This window comes from Ursus arctos, unplaced genomic scaffold, assembly GCF_023065955.2.
Source record: "Ursus arctos isolate Adak ecotype North America unplaced genomic scaffold, UrsArc2.0 scaffold_34, whole genome shotgun sequence".
Classification (NCBI taxonomy): Eukaryota; Metazoa; Chordata; class Mammalia; order Carnivora; family Ursidae; genus Ursus; species Ursus arctos.
In genome coordinates this window covers 2,641,095-2,658,193 of record NW_026623030.1, presented here as the reverse complement: position 1 = coordinate 2,658,193, position 17,099 = coordinate 2,641,095, and the positions used below count along the sequence as shown (strand labels likewise).

Genomic DNA, 17,099 nt, shown 5'->3' with positions numbered 1-17,099 from the left:
GATCGTTGGGCTTCACTGGAAGGCCCTGAACAGAGAGGAAGATTCCAGGACCAGGCTCTGCTGGCCTTGGAGACAAGTGGGCTCCATTGCTGAAGGGTTTGCTTGGTCCATGTGTCCCTACAACTGGTGGGATGGAATGAATACCACCCACCTCAGCCCCTCTGAGCAGGCTAGCCCAGCAGGCCCAGGGGCTGAGCCCTCACTCGGAGCACTGCCAGCCCAACTGCTGCAGAGCCAGCTGCGACTTCACACGGTTTCCGTACAAAATTAAGGTCAGACTCCGTGGTGAATACTTGCTTCATCCATGAACGTGACAGCCTACAGCTGGAGGAGTCCCTGTGCCGCTGGTGTTCCAGGAATAAACCATCGTTCCGACTGGTCTAGGGCAATGAGGAAAGTTGGCCAGGTTGTCTGGTGCCCACTTTACCAAAGAAAAAGGTGAGCTGTGGGATCAGATCAGGCTCCCATGGTCCTCAGCTAGAAACATCAGGGAGAGAACTTTGTAGAACTCTGCCAAGGTGAAAATTTCTCAAAGCTCTGGGGTTGCAGAAAGGGCAGAGGACCCCGTCCTGGCCCTCTGCTGCACCTGACCCCATGGAGCCTTGGCCAAGTCCACTGACTGCTCAGCTGGAAAGTGGGGCAAAGGTCCACTTGTTGCCGATGAGGGACAGGAGGAGCCAAGTAAGGCATCAGCCTGAGGGTACCATGGGCAGGATCCCCGGCAAACTGGGCTTGGATGACAGGGACATCCCAGTCCTGGCCCAGCCAGTGAGAGCTGGCCAGCCCCCTTGCTGCCTGGCCAGGAGCAAGATCCGTGCAGGTGGGATTTGCCCAAGGCTCCAAGGCATTGGCAAAACTGGAATGAGAACCCCGCATATGCCATCTGTGAGCTCAAAGCTGCTGGGCAACTGTGGGCAGGTTCTTGACCCCCTCTGGGCCTCCCATCCTACCACCTACAGTTGGTCTGAGAGGGCAGGCCAGGCTTGGTGGCCCTAGGTCAAGGCCAGCAGCAGCTGCCCAGCGTGGAGGGATGTGGCCAGGCAAGGCAGGGAGCCAGCGCTGTTGGCAAAGAGATGCAGGTCATTCTTGTTTATTTGGGTGGGCCCTGGGCACCAGCCCCGTCTCCAGGACAGGTTGCTCTCCTGTAAGCGGGAGCTGAGGGTGGAATGGAGGCCTGCCAGAGGCCTGGGGCTGGCCCTGGGTAGGGTCATTGCTGCAGGGGTCCTGGCTGCTCCTCCGGGAGGGGCAGGTAATCGGGGTCTTCCTGTGGGGCATCCAGTAGCAGCTTCCTGTAGGGAGGGGCCCACACTGAGCCGAGGCCAGCAGGCATCCCCACTGGTGTAGGGAGCCATCTGAAGGAGGGCAGCGGGAGAACTCATCTGTAGCACTCACAGGAAGCTGGGGGTCAGCAGCAGCCTCTTGCCTCCAGGCTGGTTGGGGAAGACATCCTCTAGGAAGTAGTAAATGTGGCCCACAGCAATCCCTGTAGGAGAGCCACGGATGGCTGAAGCCACTCTCCACAGTCCAGAGCCTGGGGCTGGCACAGCCTGCTCCGTGCCTCCATGCACAGTTCCGGAGGCACAGCCAGGCCAAGCAACCTCAGGCCCCAGAGTATGAGTAGCTAATGTTCCGCACAGACTGCCAGCCCCAGGGGCGGGGGGCGGGGGGGGAGGACAGGGTTGACCCTGAAAAACAGGCTTACCTAGCCCAGAAGTGGGCAGGACCTGGGGGGAAAGGCCTGAGAACATGGGAGGAATAGGAGCCAAGGCTGGAACCTTAACACACCTTTCCCCACCCTAGTTGGGACCCACACGAGCATCAGTACACCTGAAGATGGGGAGCCTGTAGCTGTCTGGCTTGTTCAGGGGCCAGAAGAACAGAGGAGCTGGCAGGGCAGGAAGAGGGGGTGGGAGGACAGATGAGAGGTCCAGTGCCGGTGGGAGGGAGGGCTCTGGCACAGCAGCCAGCCTGGGGTGGCCCTCCCAAAGACCATCAGGTACCAGACAGCCTGTTTGGGGAGGGCGGATGCACAGGCAGGCTCACCCAGCAGGTCCACGAGAATCGAGTTGCCCAGCAGCAGAGAGAAACCCATGAGTGCCCAGGGCAGGAATGGTGCCTGGAAGGTGAGGAGGCCGAAGAAGTTGACCCTCACTCGGGGGTTGCGGCGGCTCCATACGTACACCAGCATGACTGTGAGGGCCTGGCCCAGAAAGAACAGGCTGCCCAGGAGCCCCAGCAGCTGAGCCAGAGTCAAGGTGCTGGAGGCCTTCTCCTGGTGCAGGCCTCAGAGCCCCTGCCCAGGACCCCCTCTGACTTGCTAACCCCCTGGAATCCTCCCTAGTTTCCCTTCCCTCATCACCCCTATGTGCCATTCCCCTGTCAAGATGTGCCCTTACAGTCAAGGCCACGCTATGGCCTTCAGGCCCCATGTGATCTGCCCTGCTTGTCCACCGCCCCAGCCTCCAAACACTGCCCCTCACGGTCCCAGTTTCTCCTGGCTACTGGCCTGCAGGGCATGCAGGGCTCAGCCCCCAAGCACCCCACCTGGCTCTCCTGCACATCACCCTGTGGTATTCTGTGTACAGCACTGAAGAGCTGGCGCGGACAGCCGGAGCTGAGCACACGATGGGCGCTAAATACGTCCTAAGCTGGAGTGAACTACTCTGTCCCTCACCGGCCCGGGCGCTCTTGTCAGGCCCCAGGCCAGCACGGGCTGGACCCAGAGGCCCTGCGACCTGAAGTTTCAGAGCCCGGGAAGGATACGGTCATGAGGACACCCCCGAAGAGAAACATGAAGACGAAGTCGGCCGTGCGGCCGCGGAAGGAACCCTCCTCCAGCATGCGGCAGTAGCGGAACCTGCGGCGTCCGTAAAGGAAGTGCCACCGGGCGGAGCCTCAGTTTCCCCACTCTGGGCCGCCCCCAGCCCGGAGAGCCGACCCTCAGCCCGGCGAGCCTCCCACCGCCCTACGCCTGGGTCCGCGCGGCACAGGATACACGAAGAGCATGTTAAAGAAGAAGCTGAATCCCAGGGGCCCGAAGAAGAGGAAGTTGGTGACAAGCCTCCAGACCTACGGAGATGGGGGAAAGACTGACGGTCAGGCTCCTGGCAGGCAGGTCCCGGCTGTCGGGTGCAACGGGCGGGGCCGCCTCACCTGGAACTTCCGGAACACGAGGTGCGGGTTGAAATAGAGCTGGAAGGGGCTGAGGAGCTCCAGTTGCTGCGGAACCAGGGGCGCGTCAGGTGCTGCCCCAGGGAATCCAGCGGTAACCATGACGACACCCCTCCCGGGCTGCAGACATGGAGATGCCCCCACCCTCCCGGCCAGCTTACCACAGCAGCGGTGGTAAGGACGCAGGCCGCGGTATAGGCCCGCGTCACCGCGGGTACCTGCAGGAACTCGGCCGTCAGTCCCTGCCACGCCATTGAAACTTCTCTGACACGCGTGGCCCAACCTGCTGCGCGCTCTTTAACCCGCCTCCAAGCCCCGCCTCACTCCCGAATTTGGCCAATCCGCGTCGGAGGCGCAGCGCGCCCAGGGTCGAGGGAGGGACCCTGGGCCCGGTAACCAATAGGAGGAGGAAGCGGGAAGCCGAGGGCGGGACGGGGGGGTGGGCGGGTCGGGACCAAAGAGCAGGCCCCACAGTTGAGCACGTGGCGGTTGTTGTGATGGCTGTCGTGGCGGCGCGGGAGAACGTGTGGCCAATGAGGAACGGGTTACTTCGCGGCAAGCTAGAGAGAACCAATAGCAAGGACCCACAAGACTTTGGAGGCGGGGCTAAGAGTACTCCGCGAGTGAGGATGAGGCAGGACCAGGAACTGCGAGGCCGGAAGGGGCGGGGTCACACTGGGGTGTGGGGAAGGCGGGACCAATGCGAGTCTCGTGTGGAGGCTCTGTGATTAAACCTAGGGTCGCCTGCTACTCGGTCCCGTCTTTCTCCCCTACTGAGAACCAAAGACAGTGCCACCTGGCCCACAACAGAGGAGGCGTTCAGCACTGTGTGCAACCACCCCCCACCCCCGCCGCGGTCCACCTGACCCCTCGCCGACTCCTGTGCGGAATCTTCCCCAAGACACCAGAGTGCCGACACCGCCCAGAACAAGTGGACGGGCTGGAGAAGCCCTCATCACTTTTTTTAAAAAAGATTTTATTTGTTTATTTGACAGAATGAAAGAGAGCACGTGCACAAGCAGGGGGGAGCGGGAGAGGGAGAAGCAGGCTCCCGGCTGAGCAGGGAGCCCCATGCGGGACTTGATCCCAGGACCCTGGGATCTTGACCTGAGCTGAAATCAGCCACTCAGGCGCCCCAGGGCCTCATTTTGATGGAAAAGAGTAACTCCATGTATTCCTTCATTAAGTCAACCGTTTATTGAACCCAGATTATGTGCCAGGTGCTTTTCTGGATGCGGGAGACACAGCAGCCAAGGAAAGATGAGACAGGCAGTCATAGGCCTGTACTAATATGAGAGCTAGTGTTCACAAGACAGTGAACTGATGCAAATAATGCCAAGAATAGAGGGTGGGGTAGTGAGCCATCACTGTAGATGGGGTGATCTGGGAAGCCTCTGTGAGCAAGTGACGATTGTCACCTTAAAAAGGTCCCTGTGGCTGCTGCAAGGACAGGAGACTCTGTCAGAAGAGTCAGTGAGCAGGGGGAGGCTGCAAGACACAGTGGTGGCTTGGACAGGGTGGAGCCTAGAGGTGGTTTGTCCATGGATGGAACAGAGCTGTGAGAGAGGAATCAAGAGTGACTCGAAGGTCTGAGCCACAGGGTGGATGGATGGTGGTGGCCTTTACTGAGATGAAAAACGCTTCAGGAAAAGGCGGGCAGATGGAATCCCGTTCTGGCCTTGTTGAGTTTGGGGCATCTATGTGACACCCACCTGGAGAAATCCAAGGGTGGTGTTGGGGAAGAGACTGGCCAGGCAGTCTAGTTGTGGATGTCAGTCCTCAGTAGACCAGTGGCATTTGTAGTCTTGGGCCTGCGTGAGGCATCCAAGGGCAATGCTAAATGGAGAAGAGAAGGGGGCACCTGGGTGGCGCAGTCGTTAAGCGTCTGCCTTCGGCTCCGGTCATGATCCCAGAGTCCTGGGATAGAGTCCTGCCATCGACCCCCCGCATCGGGCTCCCTGCTCAGCGGGAAGCCTGCTTCTCCCTCTCCCACTCCCCCGCTTGTGTTCCCTCTCTCACTGCCTCTCTCTCTGTCAAATAAATAAATAAAATCTTTTAAATAAATAAATAAATAAGAGGCCCTGCCTGGGCAGCTTACCCTTCAGCAGTCAGAGAAGGCAAACCTGGCCAGGGAGGCCAGGGGAGGCTGGAGAGGGCTTCCAGGAGGTGAGCCAGGAAAGGGCTTCAGGAGCAAGGCAGTGAGAAGCTCATAGAGACGAGGCCTGGGAACAGACAGTGGGATGCAGCCATGCCAAGGCCCCTGTAACCAGGATAATGGAGGATAAGGGGGAGAGGATGGTGCCCAAACAGATGGGCCTTTACCAACATGGGGAGCTCAGGTGTGGACTAAGTGTAGAAGATGAGGAATGCCCTGGACAGGGCCCTGAGGTCCCCCGAGGAGACTGGAACGGCCCAGAACCAGCTGACAAAGTTATCACAGGTGGATCCTAAGAAAACAAGGGTGCTGAGAGGGGTTCCCTAGGGAGTGGCTCGAGGAGTCCCTAGGGGAAGGGAGGGGAGGGGAGGGGGAGGCTGGAAGCTTTGAAAGGGGATGTGCATTTGGTTCTGGAGTGAGAACAGGTCTGGCCTGATACAGCAGGAATTGGACCAACGCGCTGAGAGTTTGGGTGGTGGAAGCCCCACCTTGGATGGCCTCCGTTTTCCAGCAAAGCAGGCCAAGGCCATGTTTGAGGTGGGCGCAGCAGAGTGGATCCCACACGGTGGAGTCAGAGCAGCAGGGTGGGGACGCAGGGCCTCAGACACCGGGGCTGGCCCACCCGGCATAAAAACCATCCAGGGAGGTCAGGTTTCATGTCAGCGTGGGAAGTGGAGGTACTCCTGCCTGCAGGCACCCAGCAAGCTCTGGGCCCTCCACGCAGGGTCAGGCCGGGGCTAATAGGAAGGGCTGTCATTGTGGACAAGGGGGTCTGTCTCCCCTTTGACTGGGGCTGATAAGGCAGGCGCCTGGCTTGGGGACAGAGAAGCACATTCCCTGGAGGCCGGGAGCCCGGGATAGGTGGGGACTGCCAGCTGAACGGGACATCCAGGGGAACAGTGGCTGGATTCTACTGCAGATGCTCCCTCCTCAGAACCCTGGGTATTCTCAGATGGGGAAACTGAGGCCCAGCAGGGCCTGAGGCAGACCTCCGTCACCAGTCCAGGCTCTTCCTGTCCAGTCTCAGGCCTGGGGCAGGTCCACTTCTCTGACTCAGGCACCTGCAGACAGCTGCTTATGGAGAGAAGCCCTGGACGGCCCACGGTCCCAGGAGCCTGGAGATGTAGGCAGGCGGCATGCCAGATGCTAATGTCTGTTTGGCTGCCTATCCTAAGCAGCAGGGTGCCAGCCGGGCCCACCCTCCCTCCTGGGCTGAGGATGTGGCTGAAGGAGGGCCTGTGGTCCCTCGGCAAGGTGACAATGAGCACTGCTCCTCGAGCTGCCTCTTGGGCTTTGCCGTGTTTTCCTTTCAACAGTACAACATGCCCCTTTCCAACCCTGGGTCTCCTCCGTCGGGGGCTTTTCCTCAGGGGCTGTGAGCTCAGTGCCCACCCCCTTCCCCGCACATGGACCCCAAACTACAGTGGAAAGGCCTCCCCAGCAGCTCCAGCCAGCCCCTCCCAGGAGCAGCTGTGTCCCCGTTGGCCCTTCCTGTCTGGGTCATGGGGTATTTTTAGCCCCGAATCCGGAACCTACCGAGCAGCAGCTGCTCATGGCCCGAGCGCAAGAACAACAAATCGTCCAGGCGGGCTGTGTCAGGCCTGGGGCTGGCCCTCTGAGCTTGGTAGCAGATTCCAGACTTTCCAGGAATTAGCAGGTCTCTGGGGTGGAAGGGAAGCGAGGAGGCAGTTTGGGGCAGAGGACGAGTAGCAGAAGCCCAGCCCATCAGGGGAACAGTCTGTGCAAAGGTCCTGAGGTGCCTGGTAGGGGTGCAGAGAGAAGAAAGGCGAGGCAAGGAGGAAGGGCTGCGTGCGATGTGAGGCTGAGCAGGACTGTGTAGGCGGCTGTCTCCGTCCCAAGGGCAATGAGGAGCCCTCAGAGAATTTTCAGCACAGTGGTAAGGTGCCGAGCAGATGGCGGCTCTCAGGAGGAAGAAGGAGACAAGAATAGAAGCGCTCTTCTGAGGGGAGGAGGATGGCAGCGGCCTGCCATGGGGATGAGTGACAGAGGGAGTGAACGGGTCAAGGAGGTGGAAGCCATAAACCTTAGTGAGTGATTGGCAGACAGGTGAGACGTGGGGGAGGGCCATGTTTCTGAGGGAGGTCTCCCATTGGCTTGGGACAGGTCAAGTCAGGGGTGCTGTGGGACATGAGCACCTCAGGGAAGCCCTCCCCAGCCACCCCAGCTTGGTCCTCCCAGCACCTTGTCACCTAGAGTGCCTCACGCCCACAGACTTGCTGCGCCATGCTCTCTATCCCCGGAAGTCCTTGGTGACCTTTGAGCCTCGAGAAGGCTGAGGCCTGTGCCCCAGGGCTGGATCTGCGGCCTTGGGGCTGGCACTGAGACCTGACCCTGCCAGGCCCCCACCCTGGGCTTCCGTGTCCCAGTCTGTGAAATGGGCTGGTGGGAAGAGCCCGTCTGTAGAGCCTCCTTCAGCTGTAGTCTGTCCTCCTGTTGGGGGGTATCAGATTTCTGGGCAGGGGCCCGTTCCTGTGACACAGTCATGGCTGCCCCCCCCCCCCAAGGCTGGTCTCTGCCATGGAAGAGCGACAATGCACCAAGGCAGGACTCTCTCCCTGAGGCTGCTTTTCTGGCCTGCCTCCTCCTGGCCCAGAGCTCTCAAAGGGCTGCAGTGGAGAACGTTCACGGGGGCCCAAGGGCCTGGGAGGGAGGCAGCAGTGGCTGTCTGCGATGCAGTTGAGGGGGAGGACACAGACATCATGCAGGGAGAGGACAAGAGTTGTGGTGGGGAGAACGGCTAGAGCAAAGGTGTGGAGGCATGAAAGACTCCATGTCTCAGGGCACCTGGGTGGCTCAGTGGGTTAAGCGTCTGCCTTCGGCTCAGGTCATGCTCCCAGGGTCTTGGGATCAAGCCCCCCATCGGGCTCCCTGCTCAGCAGGGAGCCTACTTCTCCCTCTCCTGCCCTTCCCCCCCCTCCCCCCCGCTGGCTTGTGCTCTCTCTCTCTCTCTCTCATTCTGTCAAATAAATGAATAAAATATTTAAATTAAAAAAAAAATCCATGTCTCATGGGGGAGGCAAGAACAAGTGGGCCCTGAGATCCAGGTTGAAGCCAGTCACCACAGTCAGAAGAGCTGCTCGGTGACCCCTCACCAGATTCTGCACCCCTCACTTAAGCCCCACCACCTCAACGGGTTCCTGGACCCAATTCCGAGGTGTGTGTGAGGTGTGTGTTCACGCTTCCCTACACCAACAGGCAACACAGACACCAACGGGGTGTCCGAGAGTTCAGCTCAATTCTGACGCTCCATCCTGAGATAGCATCCGACTCCACAGGTTAAGGGCTTGGTCCCCCCAAGGCCGTCCCCTACTTCAGGGGAGAGTCGAAAGATTATTAAATGTACTTCTTGGCTATAAATCAGAGGTTCCCACAACCCCGTCTTTGGGCTCCACTAATTTGCTAGAGTGACCCACAGATTTCAGAAAACCTGTTTACTCACTAGATTATTGGTTGAATTCAAAAGATATTAAGGGGTACCAATGGGGCGCCTGGCTGGCTCAGTCGGAAGAGCTGCCACTCTTGATCTTGGGTTTGTAAATTCGAGCCCCACACTGGGTGCACAGATTACTTAAAAAAAAAAAAAAGTCTATCAGTCAACAGCCGCAGGAAGAGATACCTAGTGTGAGGCCCCAAACAAAGGAGCTTCTGCCCTCGTGGAGTTTGGGGCTCTGCACAGCGGCACGTGGAAGCGTTCTGCTTCCCCAGCCTGGAAGTTCTCAGAACCCCATCCTTTTGGAGGCTTCATTACTTAGGCACGATTGATTAAATCATGGGCCACTGGTGACTGAATCCACCCCAGCTCTTCTCCTCCACCCCCCACAACCTCCCGGGGTGGGACTGAAAGTTCCACCCCTTGATTCATGGGCGGTTCCCCTGGCAACCAGCCCCCATCCTGAAGTGCTTTCTGAAAGTCACCTCCTTGACATAAACCCCGCTGTGATGGACAGGACCTTGTTATGCGGAATAAGACACCCATTTCACCTTTATGGCTCCGAAGAATCTTCAGGAACAGAGGATGAGAGAACAGATATTATAACAAAAGATGCTCCCTTTGTTCTTATCCGTCCAGAAATTCCAAGGGTTTGGGGAGCTGTGAGCAAGGAACTGTGGGTACAGACCTAATATATATGAGAAATATACTTTGTTCATCTGAACGACCGAATATAGCTATTTCTTATAAATCACACAATATTGCACGGCCACGTTACCAGGGAGGTTACTGTTACAGATGAGGAAACAGGCTCAGAGAGAGTAAGTCACCTACTGGCAGACGCTCGGCTAGAGAGACAGGTCCCAAGACACCAAAGCGCCAGGGCTGGCTCTGCCACCATGAGGCGTGATGGAAGGGGCTGGTGGCCAGGCTGGTGGCCAGGCGGTGAGCTGCCCCTATCCTATTGTGGGGCACAGGAGGGGAATTCAGCACTGGAGCGAGGGCATCACCGGCAGGTGCCTGTGGAGGGTACCGCTGACCGGCCAGCCTCGCGCAGCCTCAGACCCTTCTCCAGCCACAGTTTGGAGGCAAAACCTCTTTGCGGCCTCTGGGCTTCTGGAGTGTCTCCATCGTGAGCCTCGGCTCCCTCGGTGATGCTCCCCTGCTGAGCAGCTTGGGCGCCTGGCTCTCGGCCTGGGCCTCAGTTTCACTGTGCCTGACCCCAGATGGCTGGATGAGCCGGTCCCTCCCGAGCCTCAGCTGCCAGGCCAGCCTAAGCTTGGGCCCAGCTGTCTCGAGCCTCAGCAATTGCCCTTAATTCCCACTTCCTTCTGCGGCCACTGCGGGAATGTCAAAGCCACCTCCGGCCTGCCACTCAGAGTCCCCAGAGTGTCTGGCGGAGCCTCCCTCTCACTGGCCTCAGCTATTTTCGGGCTCAGCGCTGTGGGTGGCGTTTGGGGCGAACTGGAATATCTGCTTGTCAGAGCCAGCCAAATGGCAGGGCTAGGATGCCAGTTCACCGAGACAGGAGAAGCACAAAGCGCAGTGAAGAAGACCCCACAGCTGCTTGTCTGCACACCCGGGGGGCCACAAACGTGGGTCTGGTTCGTGTGCGGAACCCGGGGCCACACTGTCCTCCAGTCTTCCTGCTCGTTAGCAGGTCATCAGGCAGTGCGCTCATGGCCTGTCGCCCACCCCCCGTGGCCTGTCTGCCCCGTGGCCATGCCACCAGAATTCCCACCTCCCCACGCTTTGCTTACCCCAGCGACTGGGGCCTCTTTAACAAAACAAATGCAAAATGAAAATGGCAAGATTAGGTGCAAAAGGGAACACTGACTTAGAAGGAGAACTCAAACAAAGCAAACACTAAACTCATAAAAGCTGACAAATACCACCCAACATCATAAAGCCCAGAAAAGAAATCCCTCCATCTTGGAAGCCTGTGGCCAGACGGCCAGCTGCGTCAGGTCGGGCAGGGGCTGGTAAAGCAGCAGCGCACCGGTCAGGCCCCTGCGCGTCGTCCCCTCGGGGCAGCAGAGGTGTGGGAAGGGCTCCATGAAGGGGTGAGGGGGGACCCAGGAAGGGCTGGGCTGCCTGTTCAGCTCCCACATCCCCCCACTGTGGCAGGTGGCCCGGCCACAGGGGAATGACCGCTTTGGTGCCCTCCCCTCTCCTTCCCTGGGCCCTGCTGGGGCGGGTGGGGGGGGGGGTGTCCTCTCTTCCCCAAGGAATGCATCAGTGCTTCAGACTTTGGCCTGATCACCCCCCACCTCCCACCCTCCCCCTCCAGATGTGGGCACAGCTGTATTTTTAGAGCAGCCAACCACAAGGACATTCTTTCCATCTAATTAAGATGGCTTCAAATTTCCTAGCGGCAACCAGTCTCATGGTCCAGTCCTCAAATATCAAAGGGCGGCCAGGAGGGGCTGCTGCAGCTGGTTGTAGCCCGCCCTCGCTCCCTCCCTCCCTCCCTCCCTCCCTCCCTCCCTCCCTTCCTTCCTCCCTCCCTCCCTTCCTCCCTTCCTCCCTTCCTTTTCTTCTTTTTCTGAACCATTTCATTGGAAATGAGACCCAGGACTGGAATGAAGCCTGCCAGCCCTGAGGGGGAGGGTGAAGCAGGATTTGGGGTAGGGCTCGCAGGCCTGGTCTTCTGCACCCCTGCCCCCCGCCCGGGATGTCCAACTGGGCTGCAGCCCCCCCCCCCCGCCCGCCCCGCGTTCACATACCCAAGGGTACGGCCTGTCTGGGACAAGCGTGCGGATCAGGAGAGGGCCAGGCGCCTGTCCTCAGGAGGCGCAGTGCAGGGAAGGTCATCAGACACACACCGGCCTGAAGACACACTGCGCGCGCAGTGCTGGTTATGATGTCCCGGTTTTGCGGGTAAGCGAACGACTCAGAGAGAGGAGCTACCTGTTAGGACCGCAGAAGCCCCGCTGGGGGTGGCCGCAGCCTCTAGCTGGAAAGCCGTGCATGGTGGTGTCCAAGGTCGGCTGGCCTCCTGACCTCTGCCCCCATACCTCCTCCAGAGGCTTCTGGGGCGGTGGGCGGGGGGGGGGGGGGGGTCAGAGGCAGCCATCCCCATGTGAGGAACGGGAAAGACCACGAGGAGGACGGGCCTTTGGGTGGCCTCGAGCCACAGGGAGCTCCAGGCTGCTCCCACTTTGCAGCACCTCCGGGGAATGGAGGCCCAGAGAGGCTGAGGCAGGCCCAGAACGGGTGCACCCTAAGTCAGGTGCTAGGTACCTCACCCTGGGGTAGGGCTCCGCCCAGCACTCAGGCCCGGAGACGCCCGAGCCTGAGCCCTGGAGGAGAGGCGGGGCGGGGGAGGCTGGCTCCGAACTGAGCCCCACTCCAGGGGGGACGGCGCTAGCCCAGCCCACTGGCCCGCCCTCAAGGAGCAGAGACGAGGCGGGGAGGGGGGACCGCCAGCAGAGTTTCGGCCCCAGGCCCTGGCCCACCTGGTGTGGCACAGGCTGGGTGCGCAGGACAGAGGCAGGGAAATCACCCGGGGGTGGGTGGAGGAGGAGAAGCCGGGGCCTAGGCCAGGGCTCAGACGCCCAGGCTTTGTGGGGGCAGCTCGGTCCCCTGAAGTGCCGCCGCACCAGGTGACGGAGAGTTCCGGGCCAGAACGGAGCCCTCCCGAGGCGGCGCAGCTCGGTGGGGCCGGAGGAGCTCAGGGGAGCGCGCTGCGGCACAGCCTGGCCTTTGTCGCCCCCTCGTGGCCGGAGCGGGTGGCAGCGGCGTGGGGGAAATCTCCGGAACCCAGCGGGCTGAACCGGTCCCTGGGGGGTCTGGAGGCCAGCTCTGTGGGACGTCCCGCTCGCGCCAGCGCTGGGACCCAGGCCCGGGCAACAGGCAGAGGCATTTTCTGGGACAGGCCGGTCCGAGAGGCGGCCCTGTTGCTTCTGTAGGGGTAAAGAGCAGCAGAGCCGGCTTGCTGGGGGTGTGGCCTGGACCCCCATGGGAGTCTTACTGGCTTTTCTGTATTTATTATTTTTTTAAATTTAAATTCAATTAATTAACATGTAATGTATTATTGGTTAAAGAGGTACAGGTCTGTGATTTATCAGTCTTATATAATACCCAGTGTTCATTATATCACATGCCCTCCTTAATGTCCATCACCCAGTTACCCCATCCCTCCAACCCCTCTCCCCTCCAGCGACCCTCAAGTTAATTTTTTTTAAAGATTTTATTTATTTATTTGACAGAGATAGAGACACAGCCAGCGAGAGAGGGAACACAAGCAGGGGGAGTGGGAGAGGAAGAAGCAGGCTCCTAGCGGAGGAGCCTGATATGGGGCTCGATCCCATAACGCCGGGATCACGCCCTGAACCCAAGGCAGATGCTTAACGACTGCGCCACCCAGGCGCCCCTCAAGTTTATTTCCTGTGATTAAGAGTCTCTTATGGTTTGTCTCCCTCTCTGGTTTCGTCTTGTTTTGTTTTTTCCTCTCTTCCCCTATGATCCTCTGCCTTGTTTCTCAAATTCCACGTATCAGTGGGATCATATGGTAATTGTCTTTCTCTGACTTATTTCGCTTAGCATAATGCCCTCTATTTCTATCCACCTCGTTGCATGTATTGATTATTTTTAAACACAGTCTTTGTTTTTGTTTTTAAAATTTTATTTATTTGACAGAGAGAACATAAGCGGCGGGGACGGGGGTGGGGAGCTGCAGAGGGAGAAGGAGAAGCAGGCTCCCCGCAGAGCAGGGATCCCAGTGTGAGACTAGATCCCAGGACCCTGGGATCGTGATCTGAGCCGAAGGAGGATGCTTAACCGACTGAGCCCCCAGGCGCGCTGTATTGATTATTTTTAGCGTGAGCAGTACTTCTCCCTGCTTCCTGCTGAGTGCCAGGGCAGATCCCCGCCCGCTCTGGGCCTCAGTTTCCCTATCTCTAGAGTGAAAGGCCCTAGCTTGTAGGAGGCGGCGTGGAGGCGTGAACTCGCACCGAGGGGGAGGGCTGTCGCCACTCTACACTAGCCATGGGCTGCGCCTATTGTGAGGGGCTGGTGGCTGTGGCAGGTCACCCCTCTTCCCCTACCCCTCACTTCCACCTTCTCAGGACACCAACTAGGTGAGAATCAAATGCAGAAAGCCAAGGGTTGGAAGAGTCAAGGGGTGTCCTTTCGACATTCCCAACTCTTTTGTGGTTTGGCAGCACTATTGGGGCTGGGCGGGCAGGGCTCCCCCATCAGGCAGGGTCTGCCCTCCGGACTTGGGATCTGAGGAAAACCAGCTCCGACTTCCAGCAGGGTTGTTGCAGGTCCGTGCTTGACCTTGTGGAGTCTTGGGCGATGTGGGAAACACAGGCAAAAGAAAAAAAATTCCTTACTACTTAGAGCCAATTGACAAGTCCTTGAAACAGGCAAGATGACCTTCCTCTGGGAGCTCAGGTGCCTCCACGTTAATACTTTGCTAAGGGCGAGAGGCCCAACCTCCCAGGATCCTGTAAGTCTTCTTTAACATATAAAAATTCCTTTGGAAACGTCCTTTATCTCTCCTCCCCAAGATACATGTTGGCAATCTCCCCCAAGCATATGGCCCACCGACCGTACACATCTGAAGGATCTCACAACTAGGGTTTCCTAGATAGTAATAAATGACCTTTTCCCAGCAGCAGCTAGCCTCTCAAGGTCCTGGAAACCTTGCTTCCAAATCCCTCTCCCTACCCGCCTCCCAACTTGAAAGTGTATAATCAGCCACTCGTCATAAGCCCAGTGCAGCTCTTTCTGACCATGGGTCCTGTCCCCGTGCTTTAATAAAACCGCTACCTTTTTGCACCCAAGATGCCTCAGAATTCTTTCTTGGCCATGGGCTCTGAACCCCAACAATTTCTGTATCATCAGGGACTCATTTGCAAAGGAGACCGATCCACCCACGGAAGAATTTGCTGAGAAGATTGGCATAGAGCACCCGGCCATCAGTGACTCACACCTTGACCTTCATGCTCAAGGTTAAACTCCCAGTTAATGTTTCCTGAGGAGAAACCTCAGCTTCTGGCTTAAGGATAATAATTAAAGGCTGGGGAACCCAGGCACCTGGGCGAGGTGTCAGGTGGCATTTCAGGGAGAAGGGAGGGGCAACTGAACATTATCCAAGTATTAGTAGTGGTCCTGGACACAGACTGTTAAACCCAGGGCCACCTGGGTGGCTCAGTCCGTTGAGCGTCTGACTCCTGATTTTGGCTCAGGTCATGATCTCGGGGTCCTGAGATGGAGCTCTTTGTGGAGCCCCACACTCAGCAGGGAGTCTGATGGGGGTCTCTCTCTCCCTCTGCCCCACCCCCACTCATGCTCTCTGTCTCTCAAATAAATACATCTTTTTTTGAGTTTTTTTGTGATTTATTTTTATTGACACATAATGTATTATTTGTTTCAGGAGTTCAGGTCTGTGATTCATCAATCTTACACAATTCATAACGCTCAGCATAGCACAGACCCTCCCCAATGTCCATCACCCAGCCACCCCATCCTCCCCACCCCCCTCCACTCCAGCAACCCTCAGTTTGTTTCCTAAGATTAAGAGTCTCTTACGTATGGTTTGTCTCCCTCTCTGGTTTCGTCTTGTTTCATTTTTTCCTCTCTTCCCCTATGATCCTCTGCCTTGTTTCTCAAATTCCACATATCAGTGAGATCATGTGATAATTGTCTTTCTCTGATTGACTTATTTTGCTTAGCATAATACTCTCTAGTTCCATCCACGTTGTTGCAAATGGCAAGACTTCATTTTTGATGGCTGCATAATATTACATTGTGTGTGTGTGTGTGTGTGTGTGTGTGTGTGTCACATCCTCTTTATCCATGTCGATGTGCATCCAGGCTCCTTCCATAGTTTGGCTATTGTGGACATTGCTGCTAGAAACATTAGGGTGCAGGTGCCCCTTCGGATCACTATGTCTGTATCTTTGGGGTAAATACCCAGTAGTGCAATTGCTGGGTCATAGGGTAGCTCTATTTTCAACTTTTTAAGGAACCTCCATACTGTTTTCCAGAGTGGCTGCACCAGCTTGCATTCCACCAACAGTGTAGGAGGGTTCCACTTTCTCCACACCCTCGCCAACATCTGTCGTTTCCTGACTTGTTAATTTTAGCCATTGTGACTGATGTGAGGTGGTATCTCATTATGCTTTTGATTTGTATTTCCCTGATGTCGGGTGATATGGAGCACTTTTTCATGTGTCTGTTGGCCATATGGATGTCTTCTTTGCCGAAGTGTCTGCTCATGTCTTCCACCTATTTCTTGATTGGATTGTTCTTTGGGTGTTGAGCTTGATAAGTTCTTTATAGATTTTGGATACTAGCCCTTTATCTGGTATGTCGTTTGCAAATATCTTCTCCCATTCTCTCGGTTGTCTTTTGGTTTTGTTGACTGTTTCCTTTGCTGTGCAGAAGCTTTTTATCTTGATGAAATCCCAATAGTTCATTTTTGCCCTTGCTTCCCTTACCTTTGGCGACGTGTCTAGGAAGAAGTTGCTACGGCAGAGGTCGAAGAGGTTGCCGCCTGGGTTCTCCTAGGATTTTGTTGGATTCCTTTCCCACAGTGAGGTCTTTCATCCATGTTGAGTCTATTTTTGTGTATGGTGTAAAGAAATGGTCCAGTTTTGTTCTTCTGCGTGTGGCTGTCCAATTTTGCGAACAGTCAATTCTTGAGCATGGGAGTAAGAGTTCCTCTTTTCAGGCAGACCCAGGAGTGGAACTGCTGGAATTGGCTGGGTTGCCAGGTGTTTGCAACTCCCATTTTCTAGATCTGCCCAAATTGCTCTCCGGCGTCATTGCACCATCTCCATGTTCATCACCAGTGACCATTCCAGCTGATCCTTGCCACCTTGGTGTTGGCCGACTGAAGCTGCCGGTCTGTTGAGTGTGACACCAACACTCTGCTGTGGATCCAGTTTGCATTTCCTGATTGCTGATGCAGGCGACCATCTTTTCGGTGTTTTTTGGCCACTTCTGCTTTCTGTTTTATAAATTCTCTGTTCACAGATTTTGCCCATTTTCTTGTTTTTATTGATATGTAGGATTTCTTTATATATCCCGAATACTAATACTTTTTTGGACAGCTTCTCTGATGTGGTAGCTTTTAGTCTCACCTTTTCATGGTATCTTTTAACATAGACTTTTATTTATGCTCATTTTTTTAAACGATTTTATTTATTTGACAGAGAGAGATAGGAGGGCAGTGCACAAGCAGGGGGAATGGCAGGCTCCCCACTGAGCAAGGAGACTGATGCAGACTCGATCCCAGGACCCCGAGATCATGACCTGAGCTGAAGGTAGGCACTTAACTGACTGAGCCACCCAGGCATCCCTAACATA

General features: G+C 56.7%; 1 protein-coding gene across 2 annotated transcripts; it reads right to left on the bottom strand.

Annotated features, from left to right (window-relative positions):
- Positions 1–1,074: 1,074 nt before the first annotated feature.
- On the bottom strand, positions 1,075–3,494 carry DERL3 (derlin 3). 2 transcript variants are annotated; one of them, XM_026487918.4, is made up of 7 exons: positions 3,333–3,469; positions 3,154–3,219; positions 2,996–3,069; positions 2,764–2,857; positions 2,044–2,239; positions 1,393–1,483; positions 1,075–1,289 (listed from the first exon to the last, which is right to left on the bottom strand). In XM_026487918.4, exons 1-7 carry the CDS (start codon positions 3,423–3,425, stop codon positions 1,208–1,210), a joined length of 696 nt encoding a protein of 231 aa, XP_026343703.1. In that variant the 5' UTR covers positions 3,426–3,469; the 3' UTR covers positions 1,075–1,207. The 2 variants fall into 2 exon arrangements, with proteins under 2 accessions (XP_026343703.1, XP_057161782.1); XM_057305799.1 differs by having other exon boundaries at positions 1,075–2,239; positions 3,333–3,494.
- Between the last annotated feature and the right edge of the window lie 13,605 nt (positions 3,495–17,099).

Bases quoted from the DNA above. Each gene is read 5' to 3' on its own strand.
- DERL3 (XM_057305799.1), bottom strand. From the start codon at position 3,425: ATGGCGTGGCAGGGACTGACGGCCGAGTTCCTGCAGGTACCCGCGGTG. The intron at 3,220-3,332 runs GTAAGCTGGCCG...CTGGTTCCGCAG, and splicing joins TCCTTACCACCGCTGCTGTG to CAACTGGAGCTCCTCAGCCC. The intron at 3,070-3,153 runs GTGAGGCGGCCC...CCATCTCCGTAG, and splicing joins TCGTGTTCCGGAAGTTCCAG to GTCTGGAGGCTTGTCACCAA.